General features: G+C 55.2%; 1 protein-coding gene and 1 long non-coding RNA gene across 2 annotated transcripts; one reads left to right on the top strand and one right to left on the bottom strand.

Annotated features, from left to right (window-relative positions):
• Positions 1–582: 582 nt before the first annotated feature.
• Positions 583–5,898, bottom strand: GRPEL1 (GrpE like 1, mitochondrial). The gene is made up of 4 exons (XM_016161245.2): positions 5,772–5,898; positions 3,268–3,427; positions 1,896–1,977; positions 583–1,269 (listed from the first exon to the last, which is right to left on the bottom strand). Exons 1-4 carry the CDS (start codon positions 5,831–5,833, stop codon positions 923–925), a joined length of 651 nt encoding a protein of 216 aa, XP_016016731.2. The 5' UTR covers positions 5,834–5,898; the 3' UTR covers positions 583–922.
• A 10,541-nt stretch (positions 5,899–16,439) lies between these two features.
• On the top strand, positions 16,440–22,802 carry LOC107501208. Its single transcript, XR_001594710.2, has 3 exons — positions 16,440–16,588; positions 16,801–16,908; positions 18,807–22,802. It is a non-coding gene; the product is annotated as an uncharacterized LOC107501208 (long non-coding RNA).
• Positions 22,803–23,509: the final 707 nt, after the last annotated feature.

Here is a 23,509-nt window from a genome sequence, read left to right as displayed (position 1 = left end):
GGGAAGCCAGCATGTTCGGGTGGATGGGGCAAGCCTACAGCTTCTGGATTTGAGCAGAGAAGGGGAAAGCTAAGTCCTGCTTTCCTTTGTAAGGGTCTCCACAGCACACTAAGTAGTTATCAGAAAGTAGAAAATCAACATCAGGGCTTTAATCCTCTTAATTAAATTTAAAAGTTAAACATTAAAGTTTAAAACTGACCATGCGGTCCTCGGATTTTGAGAAAGTCTGTCTTACTAGAGAAAATACTTTCAAGTCGTCAGTAACTAGTTGAATATAATATCTAAACACTTCTACAACTAGATGAACGAAGCAGGGCAGAAGTGACTGCCTGTCGGATTCGGTGACTGTGGTGCGAACTGTCAGGCATGTGTGCTCACCTCACGCTGCCAAAGAAAAGCCAGAAGCCGGCCCCTTAGCAGCTGGCGACCCTCAGGGAAGCTGCATTCTTCAAGGGCATACAGTTTTCCTCAGCAAGAAAAATGGTTACGCTCTTGCCTCCCCTTTGCTAGCTGAAGTGCAGGGGGCTGAGCGTCCCGGAAGTCGCGGGCTAGTGAGAAGCAGGACACACAGCAGACCGGCCGCCAGCGAGCCAGACAGCGGGTCCCCCACACACCTTTTATTCATTCAGAACATCTAGACATCACCAGAGTTTGAGCAGATACAGCGTCATTCATGATATTCTAGGGTCCAGTCGTGCCCCATTGGCCTGTCTTGCGAGCGTGTGGAACTACCAGGCGTGTGTTAACAGCCTCCCGCATCAGCTCGGGAGCGCAGCTGCGCGGGCGGCTCAGCCTTCCGTGCTGCCGCCGAGCTCCCAGCGGGCCGGGCAAGCTCAGCACTCAGGGAGGGCGGGCGCGCCAGCCTGGCACGAGTCACCACCAGCGCTCACCAGGGACCTCCCCCCCGACCCGCTGCAGGCAGCTAGGCTTCCTTCACCACCCCCACCAGGGCGGGCCTCAGGGTGCGCCCGTGCAGCTTGTACCCCACTTTGCTAACTAGTGCCACCGTGCCCGGCTCTTTCCCCTCGACCGGCGTGTGGAACAAGGCCTCGTGCTCATACGGGTCGAACTTGGCCCCCACCGGGTCCAGCCTGAGTAAGCCGTGCTTGGTGAAGACCTTCTGGACCTGCACTTCAGTCATCACGAGCCCCTCGTAGAGGTTCTTCAGGTGAGGGTTCTCGTCTTTAATCTCCTCTTTTGGGACACTCTGCGTTGCCTTCTCTAGAATGTCCGCAACCTCTAGCAAGTCCTTGCAGAAGCTCTGAATGCCTAAATGGAATTAAAGAATACCGTTTGCATTCTTATCGAGGAGCCAGCAACTCAAAATTGTAGGCCCTGTTAATCACTCACCTGTCCTAGATTTCAAACGCTTGATTGGAAAAAACAAAAAAAAACAAAACTTTTTTTGGGGTTCAAATAAGTTAATCAGGCATGAAGACTGGCAGCTAAAAAATGTGCAGAACCACCTCACCATCGATCCTGCTCCAGACCCCTCGGGAGACCGCACGCTCCCAGTGTGTCACTGCGCACACGGTACGGCCACCACCGGAAGTGGGCGACAGCTGAAGAGCACAGAGCCTAGGGACGTCATTGCTGGCGTAGCTAAGGGAATGGACGTCAGGGGCCGACCTGCACGCATCTCTGCAGCATCACACCAGGATCTCCGCAGGGAAGGGCAGCTGGTCCCCTCCTCACTGAGGGAGCTGCGGCTCACAGTGTCAGCGCCCCGCTGGACTTCGCCGCCGACCCCTCTCAGACATGGGGGGGCGGGGTGCAGCCCTGGGCTCCCCGTCTCCCACCCTGGCTGTTCCTGCTGTTCCTCGCCCACATCCACACCACCCCTGCCTTCCCCACCCCGTGTTCTCCCAGGTCAGTATCATACAATGTTTAGTTACCATATAATTTCGCCTCCTCTACCAATTTTTGGGTCCTCTGCCGCAAGTTCTCAGTATCTGCCAAAGCTCGCTTATATTTTTCCTAAAAAAAAAAAAAAAAGAACAAAGGAAATTTACATGAATAAAGTATGGAACAAATTCATATGAAAGCAAATGTGATATCACAAAGCCAAGTCAAAACACAAATAACTATCACTACATTTGAGGTTTTGGGCTACTGACATGCAGCTTAACAGGTAGAAATTCCAACGAGTGGGGAATAAGATGTCAAGGTGACACGTATTTACATGGTCCTCAGAGCCATTCTTACTTGTGTACAGCTGTGGAAAGAACAAGAAAAAGCCACTTTCTTGGAGTTCTGATGGCCTCGTCACTGCACCAGGAAGGACCACGCACTTCCTCAGCAGACTTTCCAACTCGAGGGAACCCTAGCGCCCTGGTCGGGCTGACCCGCCGCGGCCCCCACAACCTGAGGAAGTTTCGAGCCACACACCTGGGTGAGCAGCGCGGGCCCCGTCGTATCAGGGAGATGAAACTCGTGGTATTTTTACCGTTGCCCAGACGTGGCTCGGTGCAGACACTTGTGCAATATCCGAACCCTGGCCTCTTCCGCGCCCTCACGACTCCCCTTGTAATCTCACCCACCTCCTGAGCATTCCAGTTTTTAATGCGGACCGAGTCGCTCTGGGGCCTCTACGCTCCCTCCGGCTTCAGTCAGGCAGCCCTAGTGCAGTGGTTGAGAGCAGGGAGTCCGAGTCTCAAACTCCGGCTCTGGGCTCGGAAGCTCGGGGACCCTGGGAGGTTTGCCCGAGCTTCTGCGCCTCAGTCCCCTCATCTGCACAGGGATGTTAACAGTCGGCGCGCAGGGTGGGGAGGGGTCACACACGTCAAGGTGTTAGAACAGTGTGTCAGCAAGACGTGTCTCACACCCTCACTGTCGCGCCCTTGCACTGGATTCGCAGCACCTCCACTGTCACCCGGGATGGTGACCCGCATCACTCGCAGCTGAGCAACCGCTGCCTCACCCATGACCACCCCCGCGGCCCCGGTCCTCACGCGTCCCCAAGACCCGGCTGACACAGCCACCTCGAGCGTGCCTTGTCTGTGAAGACCATTTTATCTGAATCCACTGTAACCCAGGTAGCCTGTCAGGGCGGTCCTCATGACAGGACCAGAGCCGCACGGCGTTTGGCTTCTAGGCCCTTCTTCAGCAATACCTTCCTGCAGGACCCAGCCAGAGTCCGACAAACGACTGAGCTCGTCTGGCTTCGGCTTCTGTTGTCAGTCAGTCTGGAGGCTGGCCAGACGTCCCCAGAGAACCTCGCTGGGGGTCAGCAGACTCCCCTTCCCACAGAGCGGCGGGCGGCCTTACCACAGTCTCCTTCAGCTGCTCTTCCAACTTGACCTTCTCGTCCAGGAGCACCTTCTCCGTGGCGGCGGGGTCTGCCTTCCGTTCGTTCTGACCCGTGTCCTCCAGGCTCTGGCCGTTGTTCTTTTGCTTCATAGCTGTGCACAGCAGCCGAGGGGAGGGCCTGAAGAAAAGCCCACGCGGTAGACGTTGGTAGTGTTTTCTTTTTTTTTTTCTGCTGCTTAAAGTCAGATGTATGATTTGAGATTTGAGGTAATTTTAAGCTATTTGCTCTTGACTTGTTGGGAGAGAAAAGATTCATCTTGGGCTAGTAAAGACAAATTGTGTATGAAGTATAGAAGCTAATTATTTACAGGAAGTCGTCTGCGATGCACGCCTAAGCTAACATGCTGGTGCACCAAGCCCACATACGGACCTCTCCCTTCTGTCCTAAACACCGCCTTCTGAGGGGTGGCCCTCCAGGCCCCACGCACTGGAGGAGCAGCTACTGTCAGAGGTGACGACAAAGACTAACAAGGCAGAGTTCCTGCCCACAGGGTACTCGCCGCTGTGCAAAAGAGATCCCTATACACACATTTATGGGTTTAAAAGACCACATGCTTTGAGAGGCTCAGAGGAGAAAAGTTCTAGCCTTGGAGAAATGGAAGAGCACGATGAAAGGCTTTGTGCAGAGCGGCTCTGATGGATACGTAAGGGTTACAAATAAGGAGTCGGGACGAGGGCCCTGCCTTGGACGCAGGCGTGGAGGTAGGGAACTATGGGTGTGTATGGGGGATGACAAAAGGCTCCGAAACTAATCCTGGCAGTGACTTAAGCTATTATCCAATCTGACTGCCACATGGAAAAGGTTAAGTGATAAGCCCAAGGCCACAAAGCCATTAATAAATGATTGAATAGTCTTAGAACCTAGATTTCTTCACCAGGACCAGTGGAGTGCCTCTTAATTACGTCCCAGTTCAACCTGAAAATAAACTGTCTCAATTAATAGGAAAGCTATTAGTGCACAGAATAAACATACAAGGACGTTTCCAGCAGCACTGCAGCTTGATAAGCTGGAAACATGCTCATCAGAAAAGACATGGTTGAATTAATGGTTGTTTCCACAATGTGAATACTGTGCAGCAGGAAATGCAACCTAGGGAAACACACATGACGTGACCCCACTGGTGCAGAGACAAACGGGAAATCCTGTGCATGTATGTGGGGTCTTAGGCCTGCGCAGAGGAATGGAAGGACCCATTAGTCTTACTATGGGGGTGGGGAGCAATAATTTTTGTACTGTATTGTTATTTTTGTGATTTTAAAAAGCTGATACTCTAAAAACCGAGTGTACAGTTGTGAAGCCTGCTTTATTTTCTAGTTCTGACCTCTGGGTGTGACAGTCACGGCCTTTCTGGAGGTCAGCTCCGCTCTGCAGTCCTACACCTGCAGCACAGCCAGCAGCGGTTTGGGTGGCAGTGGATGCAAAAGGGCTGAGTCCGAGCCCACTCTGGTTTACAGAGAGGGAAACTGAGTCTCAGAGCGGTTAGTTACTCTAAGAGCTATGGCTATAATTCAGCTTTCTTGATTTCCCCATTTGAGTCTCCAGTTCTCGAGACAGAGATTAATGCTGACTGGCTCTCTCCTTCCTAGCCATTAATTCCAGATACAAAGCCATAAAATACTTGAGCAAAACACCTTTTCACTCAGGTATAACAGGTGGGCCACCGCTCTTTCGTGCCCACATCTTAAGCCCCTTTCACTGTAATCTTCACTTCGGTCTCCCGCCTGGGCTCCCCACCCACGTGAGCGAGCTCCCTGAAGAAAAACGAGATTTGCTCTGCCCAGCTTCCACCCCAAGTTTGCCTCAAAGCCGCTTCTCTAATAAGTAACTTCGTCTGGGCAGTTCCTCCAATACAGAAGAATGAGGTAGGACTTTCAAAAAGCAGAAGCCGCAGGTTAAAAAGAAAAAAGAGGAAAAAACAAGGTGAGGGCACTGACTCCTGACCCCTCACTGTGGAGTCACTGGTCTGTCCGCCCAAATAAACTCCCCACGGCGGGACAGGCTCCGGTGCACTTCTGACCTCAGCCTCCGGGGAAGGCGGAGATGGAGAAGGAATTCGCCCGAGTGGGAAACTGCTGACGGAAGCCTTGGTTCCACAAAACTTTCCGGGCGCCCCCGGTGGGGACCCACCTTGGCGCTGCCCGGGCGCGCGCGCCCGGTTCTGCTGGCGACCCGGCCGCGGGATCTACCGCTCCTAGGGAGTGGCGGCCCTGTGCCCGCGCGCACGCGCGTGGGGGCTGTACCTGGGCCCGGGGACACGCCGGCGGGGGTCAGCGCGGGCCTCGGGCACAAGGAGGGCACGATGCCTTCCACTCCACGCCCACCAGGAGGGCAGTGGTAAGGAACCGGGCGGCAGGGCCGCCCCCGGCGGCTGTCAGTGGCCCACGACGCCCAGCTCCCGGGCCTGACCCTTACCCCCCAGACCGCGCCCCACCTCAGCCCGGGGCAGCCAGACGCCCCTTACCTAAGCGACAACGCCAAAGCGGGGAGGCTGCGCCGCGCAAGCCTCACGCACTGAGCCGCCATGACTGCCGCCAGCGCTGGCACACGCACGTACCAGGCATGCGCGGAGGCCGCTGGCCCGCCTCCTCATGGGCCAAGCCACTTGCGCAGACTCTGTGCCTGCTTCCCCGCCCAACTACTTCCTCCTAGCCAATCCACGACCGCTGCTCTTCTGATGGACGGACAAGAGTCACCAATAATAATGTGGGTCATGGCGGGTGGGCGGGGTCTGAGGCCTCCGGAGCCCTAGGAGAAGAGGGGAAAGTTCAAGGAAACAGTGGGAGGAGACTCTCCATGGGTGGGGCGTGGTCAAGGGAAAACCAATAGGGAGGAAGCATAGGGGGGCGGGGCGGGCTCCGGAAGTGCGCAAGTTCCGGGCCGGCGCGACCCACCGCCTCGCTCTCTGGGTGCCCTTTGGTCTAGTGGTTAGTGTGGGCCTGAGATGGGCATTTGTGCTATTCTCCTGTGTTGTTCTCCAGCTCCTGGCATGGCGCCGGGCGCACAGCGCTCAGTGTTGGTTAGATGCAAATAGGTTAAGCGGGAGAGCACCTCAACATGCACCTTCAGGTGCATTAGAAACCAACGGTTAAAACAGCGGTTTAAGAGGCTCCACCCCCTCCTGCCGTTGCTGGGAGGTGGTGAAGGAGAGGGAGCAGGAGCAAGGCGCGGTGGTTAGAGGGCTCCATAGCTGTCTGTGAGTTTTATTAAAACAAAAACCCAGGAAGGAAATGTGACAACGGCAGCAGTGTTGACATTGGACGATTGGGTGTATGTTGGGTTTCTTTGCACTTTTCTACCACCTTCAGTTTTCTCAAAACAAGAACAGCACCCGGGAAAACTTCGGGGACACAGCTAAAGCTCATAAACCCGAGGTTTTCATTAATCTGACGGAGGTCAGTGCCACAATTATATGTGCCACGAAGAAGCCAAGAGAAGAGAAGGTGCTGCTTGTTTTTAGATCCCTTAGCTCCAGTGAGGCCCCCAGGAGCTCCAGCCTGGACCCCCTTCAGCACTGCTTGACCTGCGGTCCCTCTCTGCCAAGATCCCAGGGCTGGAGCCCGCGGCCTCCCAAGTGGAGCGCTGCCTGTTTGTCACATTTGTGAGGACCAGACTCATGATTTTGCTTTACTCCTGTTTAAGCATGTGCCAGGCCCTGCACCACTGGCAGGAGGGGAAGGCAAACAACCGAACCCAGATATGGGATGTTCTATGGGGGAAGAAGACCTGGTTTGTCAATTGATTAAGGGCCTGGGAGGAGAAAAAAAAAAGGATTAGGATTGTTTGAGGATAAAAAGGATTAAAAGATACAATTGAATGGAGTATGTGGACCTTATTTGGATCGCCATAGAACAAAAGCCATTTGTAAGATCTGGTGGGGAAATTTGAATAGAAACTGTATTAGATAATAATGAGTTATTGATAGTTTTCTTAGGAAGAAGAGAAATTTTCTTCCTAGGTAAAAATGTTCTAATTGTTTGGAGATGCAAATGGAAGTATTTACAGTAAATTGCCAGTGTTTGTAATTTGCTTTATAAATACTCCGGTAAAAAGGAAAAATGAGGATAAGAGAAACTCAAGTGGCAAAATGTTGATAATGGTTCAGCCAGATGACGAATACTGTGGGAATTATGATACTTTCTTTTTATATGTTTGAAATTTTCTGTAATAACATTTAAAACAATATGTCACATTTCTCTTTGGCTGTGACCTTGAGCAAGTCACTGGCTCTCAGCCTTGATCTGCTCAACTGTAAAACCGGGGTCATATTTTTTAACTCTTCCTGGGGCTCAGAAGAAATCGGATGGGCATTTGCGGTAAACAGCGCATGGGGCAGTATGGGGAATCGGCAGAGAGTTACAGGCGTTGTGTCCAGAGACAGGCAAGCACTGGCGTCACCGCCTTGCTGGGCACACTGAACCATGGGCCAGTCAGTCCAAGCCAGCCAGGAAGCCAACCCTGGACGGGTGGATCCTATCCAGAAATGAGACTTTTCCTAATCAAAGGTCTGCCTGTGCTGCCACCTTGTGGCCACATTGGGCACTGTTCCAAGAGGAGCCGGGACTAGGAGTAGAAGTGTCACTTTGCCACTGCTCTTGGCAGCCTGCTCAGGTAGTAAGTACCCTGAGGTCTGGAACTTCGTTGCCTCAGTGCCAGTCACCTCCACGTGGAGATGAAGCTGCCCGTGTGGGAATCTCCAAACCTGGATCCATGCATGGATCGGCCAGCGGAATGCACTTCCGGCAAAGGGCGTGGGTGGCCTGGGTTGGGGGTTGGTGCATGAGGAGCAAGCTAGATGGCACATGGTGGCCCCAACAAAGATGGGGGTGGCGTTTAAGAAGGAAACGTGCTCGGGAGAAGGTCGTGCAGATGGCGTGACAGCATGTCAGCCGTGGGTGGGCGTGATACCACAGCCGAGTGCGAGCGGGTGCCGGGCTCTATGCAGATGTCCCCTTGTGGGTCGGCCTGCACTGCAGTGATGAGGGGGCAGGGGCCAGCCAGGGTAGGTGACTTGCTCAAGGTCATACACGCAGAAAAAGACAAAGCTTTTTTGTTTTTCCTAATGAGTCCCAGCTCCCACGTGACTGTCGAGGCGGGAGCCAGAACCTGTGTCCGTCTGTCTACTCTGAGTGTTGGCTGCTGCAAGCTGTGTTGTTATTCTTGCCCAGCAAGGACATGGGTTTTTATCCTTTTATTCAACTCCAAAATAAGTTTTCAAAAAAAAAAAAAAAAGTGGGTGCGACAGGTGCGACAGGATTCTAAAGCTGGGCCCATGGGCCCAGGGGACCTGCACGCCGGTTATGCAAACGCTCGTCTCGGTGCTGCTGCGAGGGGCTTTGCAGAGGTAATGAAAGCCCCGCGCCGCTGACCTTAGCGGGGACTGTCTGGTGGGCTTGACCTTGGCAAGCCCCTCAAAAGCAGAGTTTCCTCCAGCAGGCGAAGTCGGAGAACTTCCGCGCAGGTGGCGGACTCAGGCCGCCACGGTCACATGAGAAGGGAAGCGGGCAGCCTCTAGAAGCAGGGTCAGCCCCCGGCAGACCACCAGCAAGGACACGAGGCCCTCAGACCCGCTGTCACAGGGAGCTGGGCTCCCCTACAACGCCACGAGCCACCAGACAATAGCCAAGCTCGCTGCCACCTTGATTCTGTGAGAGCCCAAGGGAGAACCCAGCCCGGCACTCAGCCACGCGGTAACCCTGTGAGGTGGGCATTACTTGCATTCCCTCCGTTATATTTTGCCGTCGGTTTGGGTCTCGTAATGGATTAATTACAACCTCGCTTCCACGTCCATCTCGTGGCTCATTCTTGGCCTGCTTTTGTTTGTCTGTTTTGGGGCTACAGGGGGCACCCCTGAGCTCGCCACCCCAGGAAAGATTCTCAGCTGGAGAGACCTCCCAGGAAGAGGGGCCTGACAACTTGGCAGCAAATCTCCCTGCCACTCCTCCCTAGACACGGGCTCCAAACCGAAAAAGATGCTCTTGGTGAGAAAATGCCACCGGAAGGGGCCGCGGACGTGCGCCTCGAAATCGCTCCGCGGAAGCTGCGTCGGCCACCTGGCGACCAGGTAGATGCTGCGTCCATTTCACAGCCGTTTCCCCGAGCGCCTCGAAGGACAGCGGGGGACACCGGGTGGCCCAGGCGCCCACCCGCCACGGACACAGTCCTGTCTCCCCACAGCGGTGGCGCGAGGGTGGCCTTGAGTCGCCGGAAGGATGGGGAAGGAGAGAGGAGGCGGCAAGCTCCTGGAGAAGAGCGTCTTGGAAAGCCGTGGCCCCGAGAACAGTTGCATCTGAGGCCGGCCAAAGCGCTCATCACTACGCCCTCTGGTTCCATCCGCCTGTGTGCTGGTCGCTCGGTCCTCAGCCGGAGGGAAAGTCGGATCAGCGGCAGGCAGCGTGTGCGAGGGGCGGGCCTGCAGGCGCCCCGGCCGGGCCGGGCTCTGTGGTCCCCCGTGAGCAGTCACTTAGGCGACCCCAACTGGAGCCCCTGGGACCGGCTGTCCGTGGCCCGCACGCCTCCCGCGACGACGGGCCCCCCAGTCCAGTGGCGCTCTTGAGTTTTTGACAGAGACTGTGCTTGTCCCCTGTGCTTGTCCCAGGCCTGCGCTTGTCCTCCAGGAGGGCCTTCGGAATGTCCCCTGTCCCTCCGTGCCTCTCTCTTATTGAAGCCATGAGCGGTAGTTAAACACACCCCGAGAATTTCCAGAACTGCGTGCGTGGCCGAGACGCTGCAGAGGCGGAAAGCGGCCATTGGAATGACCCTCGGCTCAGCAGGGAGGGTCTGAGGACCCGTTACCCCGTCCCCGCCCCCGCGCCCGCCCCCGGAGCCCAGGGAGCACGCCAGGCTGCTCTCAGGGGGCCGCTCGCTGCGGAGCTGGCCGAGGCCGAGAGAACGTGGACGCCGGAGGAAATTTCTCTCTTCCAGACCCTCAGCCAACCTGTCGGCTGTCCCCAAGGTCTGATCGTGGGGACAGAACCCTCCGCTGGCGGACCGGGGAGGTGGCAGGGGAGGCGGGCAGAGGCCGGCTTTGGCGGCTCAGCGCAGCCACGGTCTCTGCTCGCCCTCCGGGGTCACCTCCCTCTCCGCTTTCTCCAGCACGCAGTAGGTGGCTAAGGCATGCGCCCTGCAGTGGGACAGCTCACGAGCCACTCCTAGTCTGTCCCTTCCTGTCTGAGCCGTGTGTCCTCAGCTCCACGCGGAGCCATCGTTCCCGGCTCGGCTGAGCGATGCTGCTGTCAGCAAGGGCTCCCGCCCCAGGGGGCTGAGGCGCAGGCTTCTTTCTTGCTTGCATCCCGCGGTCCTCGGTCCTCGGGGGCCAGCAGAGGGCCCTGCAAGAACTCTTCCTCATTCCGCGCCTGGGGTTGAGCTCCCCCAAAGCTCGCCTTGGCATAAAGCTTGGCATGGGAGCAGCTTACTTGGGAGATGCCCCCAGGAAGTGCCGGCAGGGGCACGGAGGAGTGAGGGGGGAGGGAGGGGCAGGCGGCCACTGCGGACAGGGGGCTCAGCCCGCCGGGGGCCTGGAGGTGCCGTCCACCCCCGCGGCCAAGGGCGAGGGCGCTGGGGTCGTTCTGCCTGTCGCTGGCTGGGGCTGACTCCCGAGGTGACGACGCTCCGCACTGTGCCCAGAAACACAGGCCCTGCACCCAGGGGCAGAGCGGCCGCGTGCCAGGGTTCTCCAGGACGGCCCCCTCACCACCCCCCTCCCCGTCTGCTCTGGGGAGCTGCCCCCTCCGCTGCTGCCGTGATCTCGCGGAGGAGATGGTGCGAGTCAGGCGCGGGGCCGAGGCTTCCCAGGGAAGGCCCGCGGGGCCGGTGGCACTCGTATGTCACTGGCCGAAGCTGTTGCAGACCAGTGAACATGGACGTCCCCTACTGTTAACCTAGACTCATCTTTAGAATAATTACTTTACAAATGAGTCGCTCACGTCCGAGGTGCAGAAGGCGCAAAGGGTGCACCCTGAGAAGTCCTGTCGCCAGCCCCAGCCTCTTCCTGGTGGTGGCCACAGCCACAGTGTCGGGTCCGCATCCGACCCCGTGGTCACCGGCCCGGCATCCCTCGCCCTGGCCCGGGCACAGGGACACCCCGCGAAATGCGAATTCCAGACAAACAGCGAACGCCTTTCCGCATAAGTATATCCCAAACGACATATGGGTCATCCTTGCACTAAGAGTTACTCGTTATTTATTTATCTGAAGTTCAGGTTTAACTGGACACCCCGTCCTTTTATTTGCTGCAATGGGCGACTCTGCCAAGGAGAGGGAGGCCCACAGGAGAGAGATTCAGCTCTGAGAATAAAACGAGTGAACGGCACGCAGGGGCCGGGCTGCCGCTGTGTTCCTGGTCACTTCCCTGGGGTCATTTTACTCAGGCCTCGCAGTCTGGCCTACATATGGTCCATTTGTTCATTAATCCAGCCCTACTGTGCGCTGGCTGCAGTCGGGCAAGGACGAGCCCCGGAGCCGCCCTTCCCGGGCCCTGTGAGGTTGCAGCTCCCCCCCCCCCCCCCCCCCCCCCCCGCCTCCGCCCCCTGCTGCTCCCCTCTGAGCCGTCAGCCCCGGGAGGCCCCGCAGGCCTGTGTGTCCGGGTCACCGCTGTTGCTAGGGCCTGGAGCTGGGTGGAGGACGGCAGGCTTTTACTCATGACTCGTTAGGCGTGTGACATGATGTGCACCCAGCAGGGCGCTGGGGGTGATTGCATTCAAAGCACCCCTCCCTCGGGGAGTTTCATGGGGCGCGCTCGCGGGGCGTGGGTTTCTGCTGGATTGCATCCCTCAGGTTCCCCCCAGGCCCCAGCCCTGTTCCTCTGTCACTCCATCAGCAAACATCCTCCGCTGTGCCCAGGATTCGGGAATCTCTTCTGGGCAAATGTGCCATCATGGGGACCGGTCAGCTTCCTCCTTCCTGGGCCCTCCCCTCCGCCCCGCCCCTCCCAGGATCCCCAGTCCTCATGGCTCTGAGGTGGGGTCTTGGACCCTGAGGCAAGGCCTCCCCTCAAGTTTGCGGGGTGTGCGGGCCAGAAAGGAAGGCAGAGTCGAAAGGTCAGCGCTTTCCTGCTGCTGGCTGGACCCCGTGTGAGCAGTAGGAGCGGGGCGGCGGGCGCGGAGGGCGGGGGTCTGACGCCCCAGCCCTTCTCCAAGCACGTGTCTCCCAGTGTCACTGGGAGAGAGCCTGCCAGTAACGGACCAGCTGAGGGAGGTGTTTCCCTCCTGAACTTGGTGTCCTGAGTCACCTCCAGGCAAAGATGCCTGGACTAAGGCCCAGGCCGTGGACGGAACATGGGGAAGAGGCACTCGGAGTCTGAAGGCTTCTAGTCTCAGCTTCAACAAGAACGTCGATTGTGGCATACGCCCGTGGAAGGGACCAGAAGCTTTCTAGGGTTCTGAGCCAATTAGATTGCTAAAGAGCCCTGGACCTGGCTGTTTGACCCCCAAAGGCCATCCTCAGGGTCCCCAAGTTGCACCAGGAAGAGGTGGGCTGTGAAGGGAGTGTAGCCCCAGGAATGAACAGCTGTCTCTCCAATGCCCAGCTCAGAGGTGACCATGGAGGTTCATGGGCCAGCGGCTCCCATCCCCTGAGCCACGGCCTGTGGAGGTCAACGGACAATGGAACGTCTCCCGGGGCGGAACAGGGGTGGCCAGATCGCTCGCCAGGAAGGATTACCGTCAGGTTGGACAGCTGCCATGTCCTGGCTGGGGCTGTGACTGTGATGAGCTCAGCCCACGTGTTCTGGTGACATTCAGCATCTTATAGTGAAGCTTGCCCACCAACCTCATGTCCTTCCCTGTCTTTGATCTTTTTCTGTGGTTTCTCTGTCTGGAACATCTTCTGGCCTTCTTCTCGTACTTACCTTTCAAGCTCAGGCCACATGCCACCTCCTCCCAGAAGCCTTCTCTGACTGCTCAGGGCTTCCTCTGAGCTCATGTGGGTATGCCTCCGACCAAGCAGTTGTTGTAGCATGTTGTCATCATGTATCAGTCAGAGATTGCTGCAATAAGGCTGTGTAACAGATCACCCCCAAATTAGGTGGCTTATTACAGGAAGTACTGATTCTCTCACTCTTGGCTGCACTAAGGCCGTGGATCAGGAGGATTGATTCCAAGTCTCCCGTGCACATCTCATTCTGGGGGCCAGGCTCAAAGTGGATCACCAGAGCGCAGGAGGCCATGCCTCACAATGCAGGTTCATTTAAGGCCCCTGCTCACGTCACACCTTCTCACAGGCTCTTGCCCCAAGCCAGAGTCAGCGGGGCAGAGAAGTCTCCTCCACACACGCTATTTACATGTCGTCTCTTCCACTGAACTGTGAGCTGCTCCAGGCCTGTGCCTGAGGGTCATGTGGTCCCAGTGCCAGTGAAGAGTGGGTGCCAAGAATCTTTGTAGAACTGAATCCACTCCTTCGGGCCACCCGACCACCTGTTACTGCCATCGCCAGCAGCTGGGTCTGTCGGCATAGACCTTCCATCAGGAACGTCTTTAATTGCATGTTTCCTCTTCCCGCAGTTTTATTGATTGCTGTCAGTCTCTCTGAGCTGAGTACCTTTCCGACTGGAAGCAAATTCATTCTCCTGATGGGGAAATGAGTCACAGAGGTTGAAGTCCTTTGCCTTAGGACACAGCTTGGCACCATGCACCTAGCGAGTGCTTTATCCACATTGGCTAGCTCAAAGGCAGAGTGGGATTTCAAGTGTCATCTAGTTCAAGCTCCACCAGGGGGCGCACGCAGTCCAGGATGCTTGCGTGTTTATCAGGCCCTGGGGAGCTTCTTTCTTGCCCTCTGTTGGTGGCACCCCTCCAGAAGAGAACTCAGCCCAGGCCTTTCTTCCCCTTCCTTCCCTTCCCCGCCCTGTGGGTCCTCCTGGACGCTTTGTGCCCTCCTCCTGGTGCATCATTTCTCCTGAATGCTGAGAGACTTGGGGAGCGAGGTTGCCAAAAATGCAGGCTTGAAACTGGAGATGTTTTTTCCAGAGGAAGGAGAATTTTTGAATCTTGGCCTGAGAGTTTTGTTCCAAGGAGGCAGTGCCTACCAGCTCTTCCTTTGAGACGAGAGGAGATTAATTGGGGGCTTGAAGGGACTCCATTTTGACCTGTGGCTTTGCCCTCCTGGCTGTTTACCTCTGTGCCTTAGTTCCTCTACCCCGCTTTCTGGGAAAGGCCTTTTCCCACTCTAAACCCCCTGGCTCCTAATAGCGCTTCAGTGCTCAGTGAAAATAGCTCCTCTTCCATGAAGCCTCCCTGGTTGCTTCAGTTTCTCCACATACTCTGTGCTCACACGGTGAGGAACAAGAGAGTGAACTTGAACTTAAAATCAGACAGCCCTGGGTTCAAGTCCAGGCCCTGCCAGCTGTGGGAGCTTGAGCAAGTCGCTCAGCATCCTTGGGCCTGAGTTTCCTACCTGCATAAGGGGGATGGTGAGGGCAGCACTTACCTGGGGGGTGACCGAGAGAATCAAACAATATCTACCCCCAGAGTGCCTGGCCCTCGTGGGTGGCAGAAATCATTGCTTCTTCATCTTTGTCCCTGGGTGTCTACAAAAGCCTGGTAAGGCCCACGCCCCGTGCAGGCTGTTCAGGCTGGAGGGGAGGCTTGCAGCAAGCTCAGCTGGAGTTTTCCTGGCAGGTTCCCCCCAGTGTAGCTGCCTGCAGAGCAGTATAGTTGCTGGCTTCTGCCTCTGCCTCAGGGCCAGTCTTAAGATCTGCCCCATGATCCACTGAAACCTGGACAAAGTTCACCCTTTCTTGCTCATTGCTCCCGCAGCGCTCAGAAACCCCTCAGCTTTTCATTTATTATACCGACAAGGGTGGACATCTGGCAAAGGCTTTGTTTAGACTAATGTGGCATAAAAAGATGGAATGTCACTATCAGCCTCGGCAGCTGCGAGGTGAGCCAGCCTTAAAGCTAGTGACCTGGTCACGGGGTTCTAAAAATTACAGAAATATTTCGCTGATCAGTGGAGGCTTCTCCCTTCCTGGAGTGGATGATGACTTTGGCAGGGTTAGCCCTGGGGTGCCGGCTCTCTGCTGACGCATGTGGAGGCAGTAGGATTTAGGTTGAAAAAAGCCTGGGTTTGGTCTGTCTGCATTCCTGCTGTGCCCCTGACCAGCTGGGGGCCCCAGGCCTCTCGTCTGGGAAAAAATAACCTCTCCCTCCTAGGGGAGCTGTGTGGCTTAGCTGAGGTGGTGTGGGGAGCTGACTGGCCCACGGGGAGGAGCTTAGCGGATGCCAGGGCCCCTCTCCCAGGCCTTGCGCACCTTGTCCAGGCAAACTCCCTAAAATGTAACTTTCAGTGACTCTTTTGGTCTTAAAGACTTGTGACTTTAAGAGTAAAGTCCACATTCTTCTGCTTGGCATTCAAGCTCCTCCAGAATCTGATCCCTGCCATGTCCTCGCACTGTGACCTTCAGTGTCCCAGCCAAGAGGGGTGGGTAACTCGGAGCTCCAGCCTCTGCCCTACCTCCCCTGTCTCCTCTGGCTCCAAAAACACTTTCTCGTTCCTCAGCACCTTTGCTCATTGGCAGACAGGTGCAAGTTCCGGCTTTCTTCTGTTATCGTAACCAAAATCAATTCTGGCTGATTTAAGCAAAAGAATTTGCTGAAGAGAGTGAGTCACCATGGACTTGTGGGAGGAAGTTGAAAGTAGCAGCTGAAAGTAACAGCAAACCCAACTCAGAATGACCAGAACAACCAGGAAATTCACAACTCCTGTAACAGGTTGACGTCCAGGGTAGGGCAGCCCCGGGGGTGGTTAATTCAGGGGCTCTGTGATGGACGCCTAGGACCCAGGTCTCTCTATTTGCTCTGCTTGGTTCTCCTGGTGGTTACCATGTGGCTGGGGCGTCACGTCAAAACACAGAGGACAGTCAAGGTCAGGGTAAAGGTCGGTCATTCCTGGAATTAAGCGAGTTTCCCAGCATCCCCTAGGCCGCCAGCTCCTCATTCTCATTGGCCAGTTGGGTGTCACGTGCCGAGGCATCGCCCAGTCATTGGCAGGGATGCGGACCAATCAGCTGGCTCGTCTAGAGCAGGCGGAAGTGCGGGGCGGACCAGCTAGGCGCGGCCTCCCGAAGGCGGCTTTCGGCCTCCTGCCCGGGTCTCCGCGCCGCAGGGCCCCGGGCGTGGGGTTCGGAGCGGCCCCGGGCCCCCTCGCGGTGCCCACCCACCCACCCGAGACTGGGAGAGTGAGCTGGTGAGGGTAACCCAGTGGAGCGCCATGCAGCCGGCAAAACGAACACCGCAGCCCGAGCGACGAAGTGGTGAGCTTAACGACGGAATGTTAGGAGAGGAGGTATGTTTAAAAGATTATAGAGTGAAAAGTGTGTTGAGTTCTTATAAATCTAAAAAAGCACTTTTTGGCCGTCGCGCCGGTGATGTTAGGTCCACACGTGAAAGGCGGGTGAATTTCAGCCTTGGAGACCCTGGGAGGGTGTCCTTCCTGATGAAGTGTGTCTCTGAACTCTTCTGCCCTGCAATGGCATACTCACCATTCCCTCCTCTCAGTCCTCCAGAATCTTCCATGTCCCTCCACACTGAAGCATAAGGCTAGAGACCCTTGACTGAGCACTTCCTATGGCCAGGTCCCATTCGACCCCAACGCAGTCACACAAGGTAGGTGGGTCCCGCCACTGTCTCCATTTTACATGTGGGAGAACTGAGGCTCAGAGAGAGGGCCAGGCCACCTGCCGAGGAGCACATGGCCCACAGGTGCTCAAAGCCTGCGACTCTGGTGTGTATGGGTTTCCTCTGCTAGGCTGGGAGCCCTGGGGGCAGGGACCGGGCCCCATTCATCTCTGGGTCTGGCAGCTGCTGTGGGCCGTCTCTGGCCTGGTTCAATGCCAAGTGGGCAACTTCTCTTTGGGTCTCAGGCTGGGAGCGTTTCCTCCCTGTGAAGCTTTGTTCTTGTGTGCCAGGGAGGATGGCACTGTGCTTTTCCTTCCGTATGTGGGGCCCAGCTCCTCAGTACTTAACACCTCACAGTCTGTTTGTTTGTTTTGCTTATTTATCTTGTTCACAGTCTCGCCCCCTGGAATAGGCCTCTCCATCTTGGCAATGTTGGCATTTTGAGCTGGATGGCTCTGGTGGCAGTTCTGTGCACTGAATCCCTCTCGGTATTCAGTGGCCTCCTCCCACTAGGTGCCAGCAGCGCCCCACCTGCAGGCTTATGAAAACCAGAGCGTCTCCAGACATTGCCATGTGTCCTCTGGTTGAGACCCACCATCCTGGAATGTCAGCTCTGGGGGCAGGGAGTTTGGCCCATATTGTTCACCATGGTGTCCATCGCTGCTACGCTCCCACCCCCCACCCCCAGCCCAACCCCCAAGGACAGGGACTGGCACACGGGATGCACTAAATAGATATTAGCACAGTGTTGCTGAATGAACGGCATGCTGCTTAGATCGCCAGCAGGCAGGAGCCAGCTCCCTGCAGCAGGTCGAGCCCTTCCATTTCACAGGTGAGGAGAATGAGGCTCAGGAGAGTAGAATGCCTGCTGAGGCTAAGAGTGTGGGGAGGAGGTGCCAGGAGCAGGTCGCACTGTTAAGTGACAGTGTCTTTGGGGAGAGCCCTTAGTTAGCTGATGCCAGACTCGAACGGGGCTACAGGAAAAGGTGAACGCATAATGGAGTGGACGAGTGGGTCTTACCTTGGTTCTCGCATGGACAGACGATGGTAGCAGGTGGCAAAGTTCAGCAAAATTAATGTCGTAAAAGGCACATCAAAATGTGTTCAGCCATGCGAAAGAAGGACATCCTTCCATTTTCAACAGCATGGATGGACCTCAAGGGTGTTGTGCTGAGTGAGATAAGCCAGACAGAGAAAGGCAGATACTACATGGTGTCACTTACATGTGGAATCCAACAAAATAAATCAGACTCATAGAAACAAAGAATGAGGTTGCCAGCAGCCGGGGCGGGGAATGCAGAGCGGTCGGTCAGAGGGTACAGACTTTCAGCTATAAGATGACTGACGTCTGAGAGTCTAATGTAGAACGTGGGACTGCAGTTGATACCACTGTGTGTGTAACTGAAATTTGCTGAGAGAGAAACGTCCTAACACACACACCAAAGGTAAATATGTGGAGTGACGGATGTGTTACTTAACTAGGCTGGGGATCGTTTCACTGCAAGTACCTTACAGTTTTGTCAGTTACACCTCAGTAAAGCTGGCAGAACCCCATGTCAACTAGAGACTTTTGGGTGGAAGGCTGGTCTGGAAACCCGGGGGAGGGCTTTGGGCCACGGCTTCGGAAGGCAGAGTCTGGGATGTTTGCACCTGCCTGTCTTGGTGCAAAGCCCTCTGCACCCCATCTTGATGCTCCGGGCTCCCCTGAGAAAGCCACTTGGATGCCAAAGGGGCTGGCGAACTGTGGGGGGACTGGGAGTTGATTGACAGGCCCTGGGAGACGGGCTGTAGGCAGTCTGAATCCACTCAGGGCCTGATTTGAAATTCAAATCCTGCCTGACTAAACAGAAAATTAATATGAATTTCATATTTTGTTATTCGCGCAGACCCAGCTGTGTCTCTGCCGGGCAGGGTGCGGTGCGGGCTGCTGCAGGCTTCACTGCTGAGGACGCCCACCTGTCTCCCCGCCCCCTGCAGCCCCCACACCCTCGGGACTGAGCGTTGGAGGCGAGCATCTCCCGTCTTCGGATAGGTCACCTGCGGGTAAACAACAAAGTAGAACCTCAGAGTGGCTGGGGCCAGCCTCCCCAGCGAAGGAAAAATGGGTCTTCTGAAAAGGGAGTGTTCCGAGTCACATCGTCAATGTCGCCCACGTTTCAGAGCAGCGCGAAGGCCTGGATGTTGAACTCGGGAAGTGGGCTCTGGGAGGAAGGCGGGAAGCGGGCGCCAGCCAGGCCTGGCAGTGGAGCCGGGAGGTGTGGTGGGCCCGTGGGCCTCCTGGCCCCGTGACGAAGGATTGGTACATGCCTGTCACAGGTAGCTCTTGGAACCCCGCCTCGGGGTTGGCATGTCTGTTGCCATGGCTACAGAACTCCGAGTGTCGCCCGGCTCTGCCGGCCCGGTGCTGCTCCTCACAGTTGTGGCCTGGGGTTGCGCCCCTGTCTCCACCTCCAGCCACGTCCTCCATCTCTTCCCACCCGGCCCCATGCAGAGAACCAGGCCGCTCCCTCAAGCCGGCACCTTCTGTGGCTCCCCGCTGCCTGAGAGGCACCGAGGCGTGGGCTTAGGGGTCACGTCCTGGTTCGATTGGTGTATTAGCTGAGCAGCCTTGAGCATGCTGCGCCTTCTGCCCCGCCCTCAGTCTCCCTGAGGCCGGTGCACCCGTCAGAATCCGCTCAGGGTTCTCTCTCCCGGGGCGCATCCCGGCCCTAGGACCAGCTGCCTGGTGCTCTGACGCGCTGTCTGTCCTAAGCGCAACCTGGCCCCCAGGTGCATTTGGGGGATATTAGGGGGCTCGAGGCTGCTACTCCATTTGGCAAGTCTCTCCACTGTCCCGTAGCTTGGCCCTTCCTGCCCCCCGTCTTCAGGGGGCACCCACCCAGGGCGGGGTGTTTCTGAGCCTCTTGCAGCCCGCTGGCCCAGCCCCCAGAGCCCATGGTTGTGCGTCTCCCCATCGGCCACTTCCTGGCCTCTGTGTGGGCTGCACCTTCCCCAGAGCCCCACGGCTGCTGCGAGCAGCTTCGTTACTGTCATCAGCCCCTTTGGTGCAGGCGAGGAGGGTTGCATCGGAGGCAGCGTGCGTCGGCGTCCCGTGGGCGCCGTGAAGCAGGGTCCAGAACCAGTGTGTCCCCACTGCGTGCCCAGCGGCCGCCCAGGTCCAGGCACACAGAGGCGCTGGTTGTGAAGCAGTCAGTGGGCAGTTCCCAGAAGCTGCCTCTGTTGAGACCTAACCAGCCACGTGCCCCGCATGGTGTCTGAGCCCCGGGTGGGGGCACAGTTGGCACTTGCTGCCTTCCGAGCTGAAATGCCTGGACCTTGACACCTGGGTACAAAGCCAGCTCATCTCTGGCGCAGTCCCTTCTCCCTCCGTTCCGCCTGTGGCCACAGTCCCCCTTGCTCAGGCCCTCGGTATAGGACAGTGTTTCCCGAAGTGTCATGCACATTCCCCTGCGTGCAGAGGACGCTGGGCCCCAGATGACAGCTCCGGAGCGCAGGGGACTGTTAGGGATGGAAACGCTCCGTGTCCGGTTGTGGTGTTTGCATGGCGAACGTGTCTGTTAAAACCCGTGGAACTGTATGCTAAGCAGAAGGCGCTTAGCCGTATGTGTGGTTGCCTCAGTTAACAGTGTTTTTCCATGAAAGTCTTGCATATGTTACTTACATTTACTTCGGGGTAGTTAATACTTTTTGTTACTGTTACGCACAGTATCTTTTTAAAATTATATTTTGTTTGTTGCTGTAAGAAAATATAATTGATTTTTCTATGTAAAGCTTAAGTCTAAAAATATTTTTGAATTCTCTTAGTACTTTTAATAATTTAATTGTAGATCCCTTTAGGGTTTTCCATATAGACATGTCGTTTGTGATAATGACGGTTCATCACCTCCTTAAACTTTTGTTTCTTCTTCTTGCCTTATTGCGCTTCTGGGACCTCTAGACAATGTTGAAAGAGGCACCGAGGCTGGGCTTGCCTCAGTTCGTGTTGGGGGGGATGCTTCTCAAGTTTTCACCGGGAAGGGTGACACTCGTTGTAGGTTTTCAGTAGATAGATATCCTTTTTCAAGTTAAGAAAATGCCTTTCCATTTCTAGTTTACTAAAATGTTTTGTTTTGTTTTAAATTATCTTGCTGGGTTTCGCAACAAAAATTCAGCATTATTGAGATGATCATGTTTCCTTTAATTTGATAACACGGCGACTCACCCTTGCGGATTTTTAAGTAGAAGCGTCTTTGCATTCCCGGGATCACCCCGCCTCGGGCATGAGGTCTCAGCATTTCGTTTTCATGTTTACCGTGTGTGAGAGGCTGGATGCTGCTCCCGCCGGTCTGTGTGGGCGTGCCCCGTCTGGATCGTGAGTGGGCTCAGCTGCTTCCGGCACGAGTGTCGCTCCGGCCGGTCGCCGCGGAGGCCCGTGGGTGAGGCCACGGTGGCTGAGACGTGCAGCTTTCCCTGCAGGAAGCTGTCGATCCTTACGCCTTGGTGTAAATTGTGAGGCTCTTCACATTTTTAATTTCTGCTTCAGTAAGTTCAGTTATTATTGTTATTTTTAGGCATTTGTCCGTTTCATTTTAAATTCAAAATCCATTGTCATGAGTCTCATTTTTACTAGCATTTTAATCTGTAGTATATCTATGGTCATGCCCATTTTTTATTCCAAATATTATTTATTTATGCAATCTTTTTTTTTCTTGATCATTTTGGCCAGAGATTAGTATACATACTTCATTAGTCACCCCAAAGAGCAAACATTGGCTTTCTTGAGTATTTGGATTGTTTCTCTGTTTTCTGTTTCACTACTTCCTCCGGGTTTATTAAGTTGCTATTCTTACGTCTTAAGCTGGATGCTCATCTCATTCGTTTCCAGCCTTTCTTTCCCAGTGTAACATTAAGGCTCCAGACTCCCCCTAAGAACAGCTTTTGCTGCACTCTGCAGGTGGAGCATGTTCATTCTAGGTGGTTCCGGGAATTAAAAACATTGTGTGTTTTCCCCTTGACCCATGAAGAGCTTGGTTTTCAGCAAGAGAGAAATTGGGGGAAATGGTATTATTTGTGCAAGTACTGCAGGTCCTGTTGGGGCCTTTAAGAGGCCTCAGAGAAGGTGCTTTGTTTTGTTTTGTTTTGTGTTTTCGTTTGGCTGAATGCAGCAGTTGGGAAGGAGCAAGCTGCAAAATTAACGCTTCCTATTGTTTATGTACATTTTAAAAACACAAAACAATTCTGTTTTTCTTATGGACACGAGCAGCGAAATGAAAACGCTGGACGGCTGGGCACCAGAGTCACCTTAGTCCTTGCCCTGGCGGCGGGTGGGGGCCGGGGCAGGCCCCGGGGAGGCGTGCGAAGGAGGCCGGTGTCTGCAGTGTGTTATTTCTCATAATAAAAAGCTCTCAAGCAATAACCGTAAGAACTTTAAGACACTATGAGAATTTGAGAACTTAAGAAACTATAAGCACTTAAGAACTGTAAGAACTTTCTTACCCTGAAGAAGAAGCTGTGATTTGTTAATTCTGAATGGGGAGCCCCTGGGTGTCTGCCCCTCGCTGGCCGTGACTGAACTGCTTCACACCTTCAGCTTTGTGGGAGGCGGAGGAACGGGAAAATAGAGAGATCGAGACCCGAGCACAGCCCCCTAATATGGGGTCCCGGACAGCGGGGGGTGGGGGGGGCATTGCCCGGCTCCTAGGCAGCTGAATCAAAACGAGCTTTTGGGAAGGGATTCGTCACTGTTTCTTAAGGGCCTTCCTATTCTCTTAGGAATTCCGCTTTGGGGAATTAAGGAAGAAAAATAATGTAGACAAAGAAATGAACAGGGGAGATGTTTATCAGAATCACAGTGTTTATCAGTATCGCTTTAGTAGATACAATAAAGGATAATAAACAAGTTATCTGTTTACATCTTAGAAGATTTTGTGTTGTTTTAATGAAAGTGGTGGTAATGAAAAATTTTAATAATATAGAAAATGTTTGTGGTTACATTTTAAGTGACAACAGCAAAAAACAAAATTATTCGTATTGTGATACATGCGTGGAAAAAAAATGTGAGTTAAAAACATTCAGAAGGAACAGACCAGAATGCTAGCAGCGGAGTCTCCCGCTGGCAGTAGTCACCGGATGCTTCCCAACGCATAACATCTTAAACCTAGTAATTTACGGAGAGAACCCTGTGCCGAGGGGCAGCTTGCTTCCAGCCAGGTGCACTCTAAGGGGTCACGTGTGTCGATCTCATTTGAGCCACATGACATCCCCACTGGTAAGCGCTGTTATTGTCCCTGTGTACAGATGAGGACACTGAGGCCCAGAGGAGGTCAGCGATTTGCCCAGGGTGACGCACCTAGTACGTAGCAGAGCTGGGGCCCAACCCAGTGTCAGAGAGAGAGAGCCGTCAGGTGACTCGCCCCGCCCTGGAGCCCAGGCCGCCCTGACGCGGCCATCGCCTGCCTCCACCTGCTGGGCAGGCCTTCCTCCCGCCTCCCTGGAGCCCAGCCGTCCTGACAGGTCTCTCCCGTCCAAGTCCCCAGCCCCGCCGTTCTTGTCTTTGCCGTGGTCCTAGCACTGGCATCACGGGAGTCCTGGGGCATCACTGCCCAGGGAG

Source organism: Rousettus aegyptiacus, unplaced genomic scaffold (genome assembly GCF_014176215.1).
Source record: "Rousettus aegyptiacus isolate mRouAeg1 unplaced genomic scaffold, mRouAeg1.p scaffold_m13_p_10, whole genome shotgun sequence".
Classification (NCBI taxonomy): domain Eukaryota; kingdom Metazoa; phylum Chordata; class Mammalia; order Chiroptera; family Pteropodidae; genus Rousettus; species Rousettus aegyptiacus.
Note: the sequence above shows the minus strand (reverse complement) of the source record. Positions and strands in the feature narration are given on the sequence as shown.

What these genes read in the sequence shown, in the direction of transcription:
- GRPEL1 (XM_016161245.2), bottom strand. Translation starts at nt 5,833, where the DNA reads ATGGCGGCTCAGTGCGTGAGGCTTGCGCGGCGCAGCCTCCCCGCTTTG. An exon ending in GCTTTGGCGTTGTCGCTTAG is followed by an intron (nt 3,428 to 5,771) that starts GTAAGGGGCGTC and finishes GCTTTTCTTCAG; the next exon opens with GCCCTCCCCTCGGCTGCTGT. An exon ending in AGAGGAGGCGAAATTATATG is followed by an intron (nt 1,270 to 1,895) that starts GTAACTAAACAT and finishes AATTCCATTTAG; the next exon opens with GCATTCAGAGCTTCTGCAAG.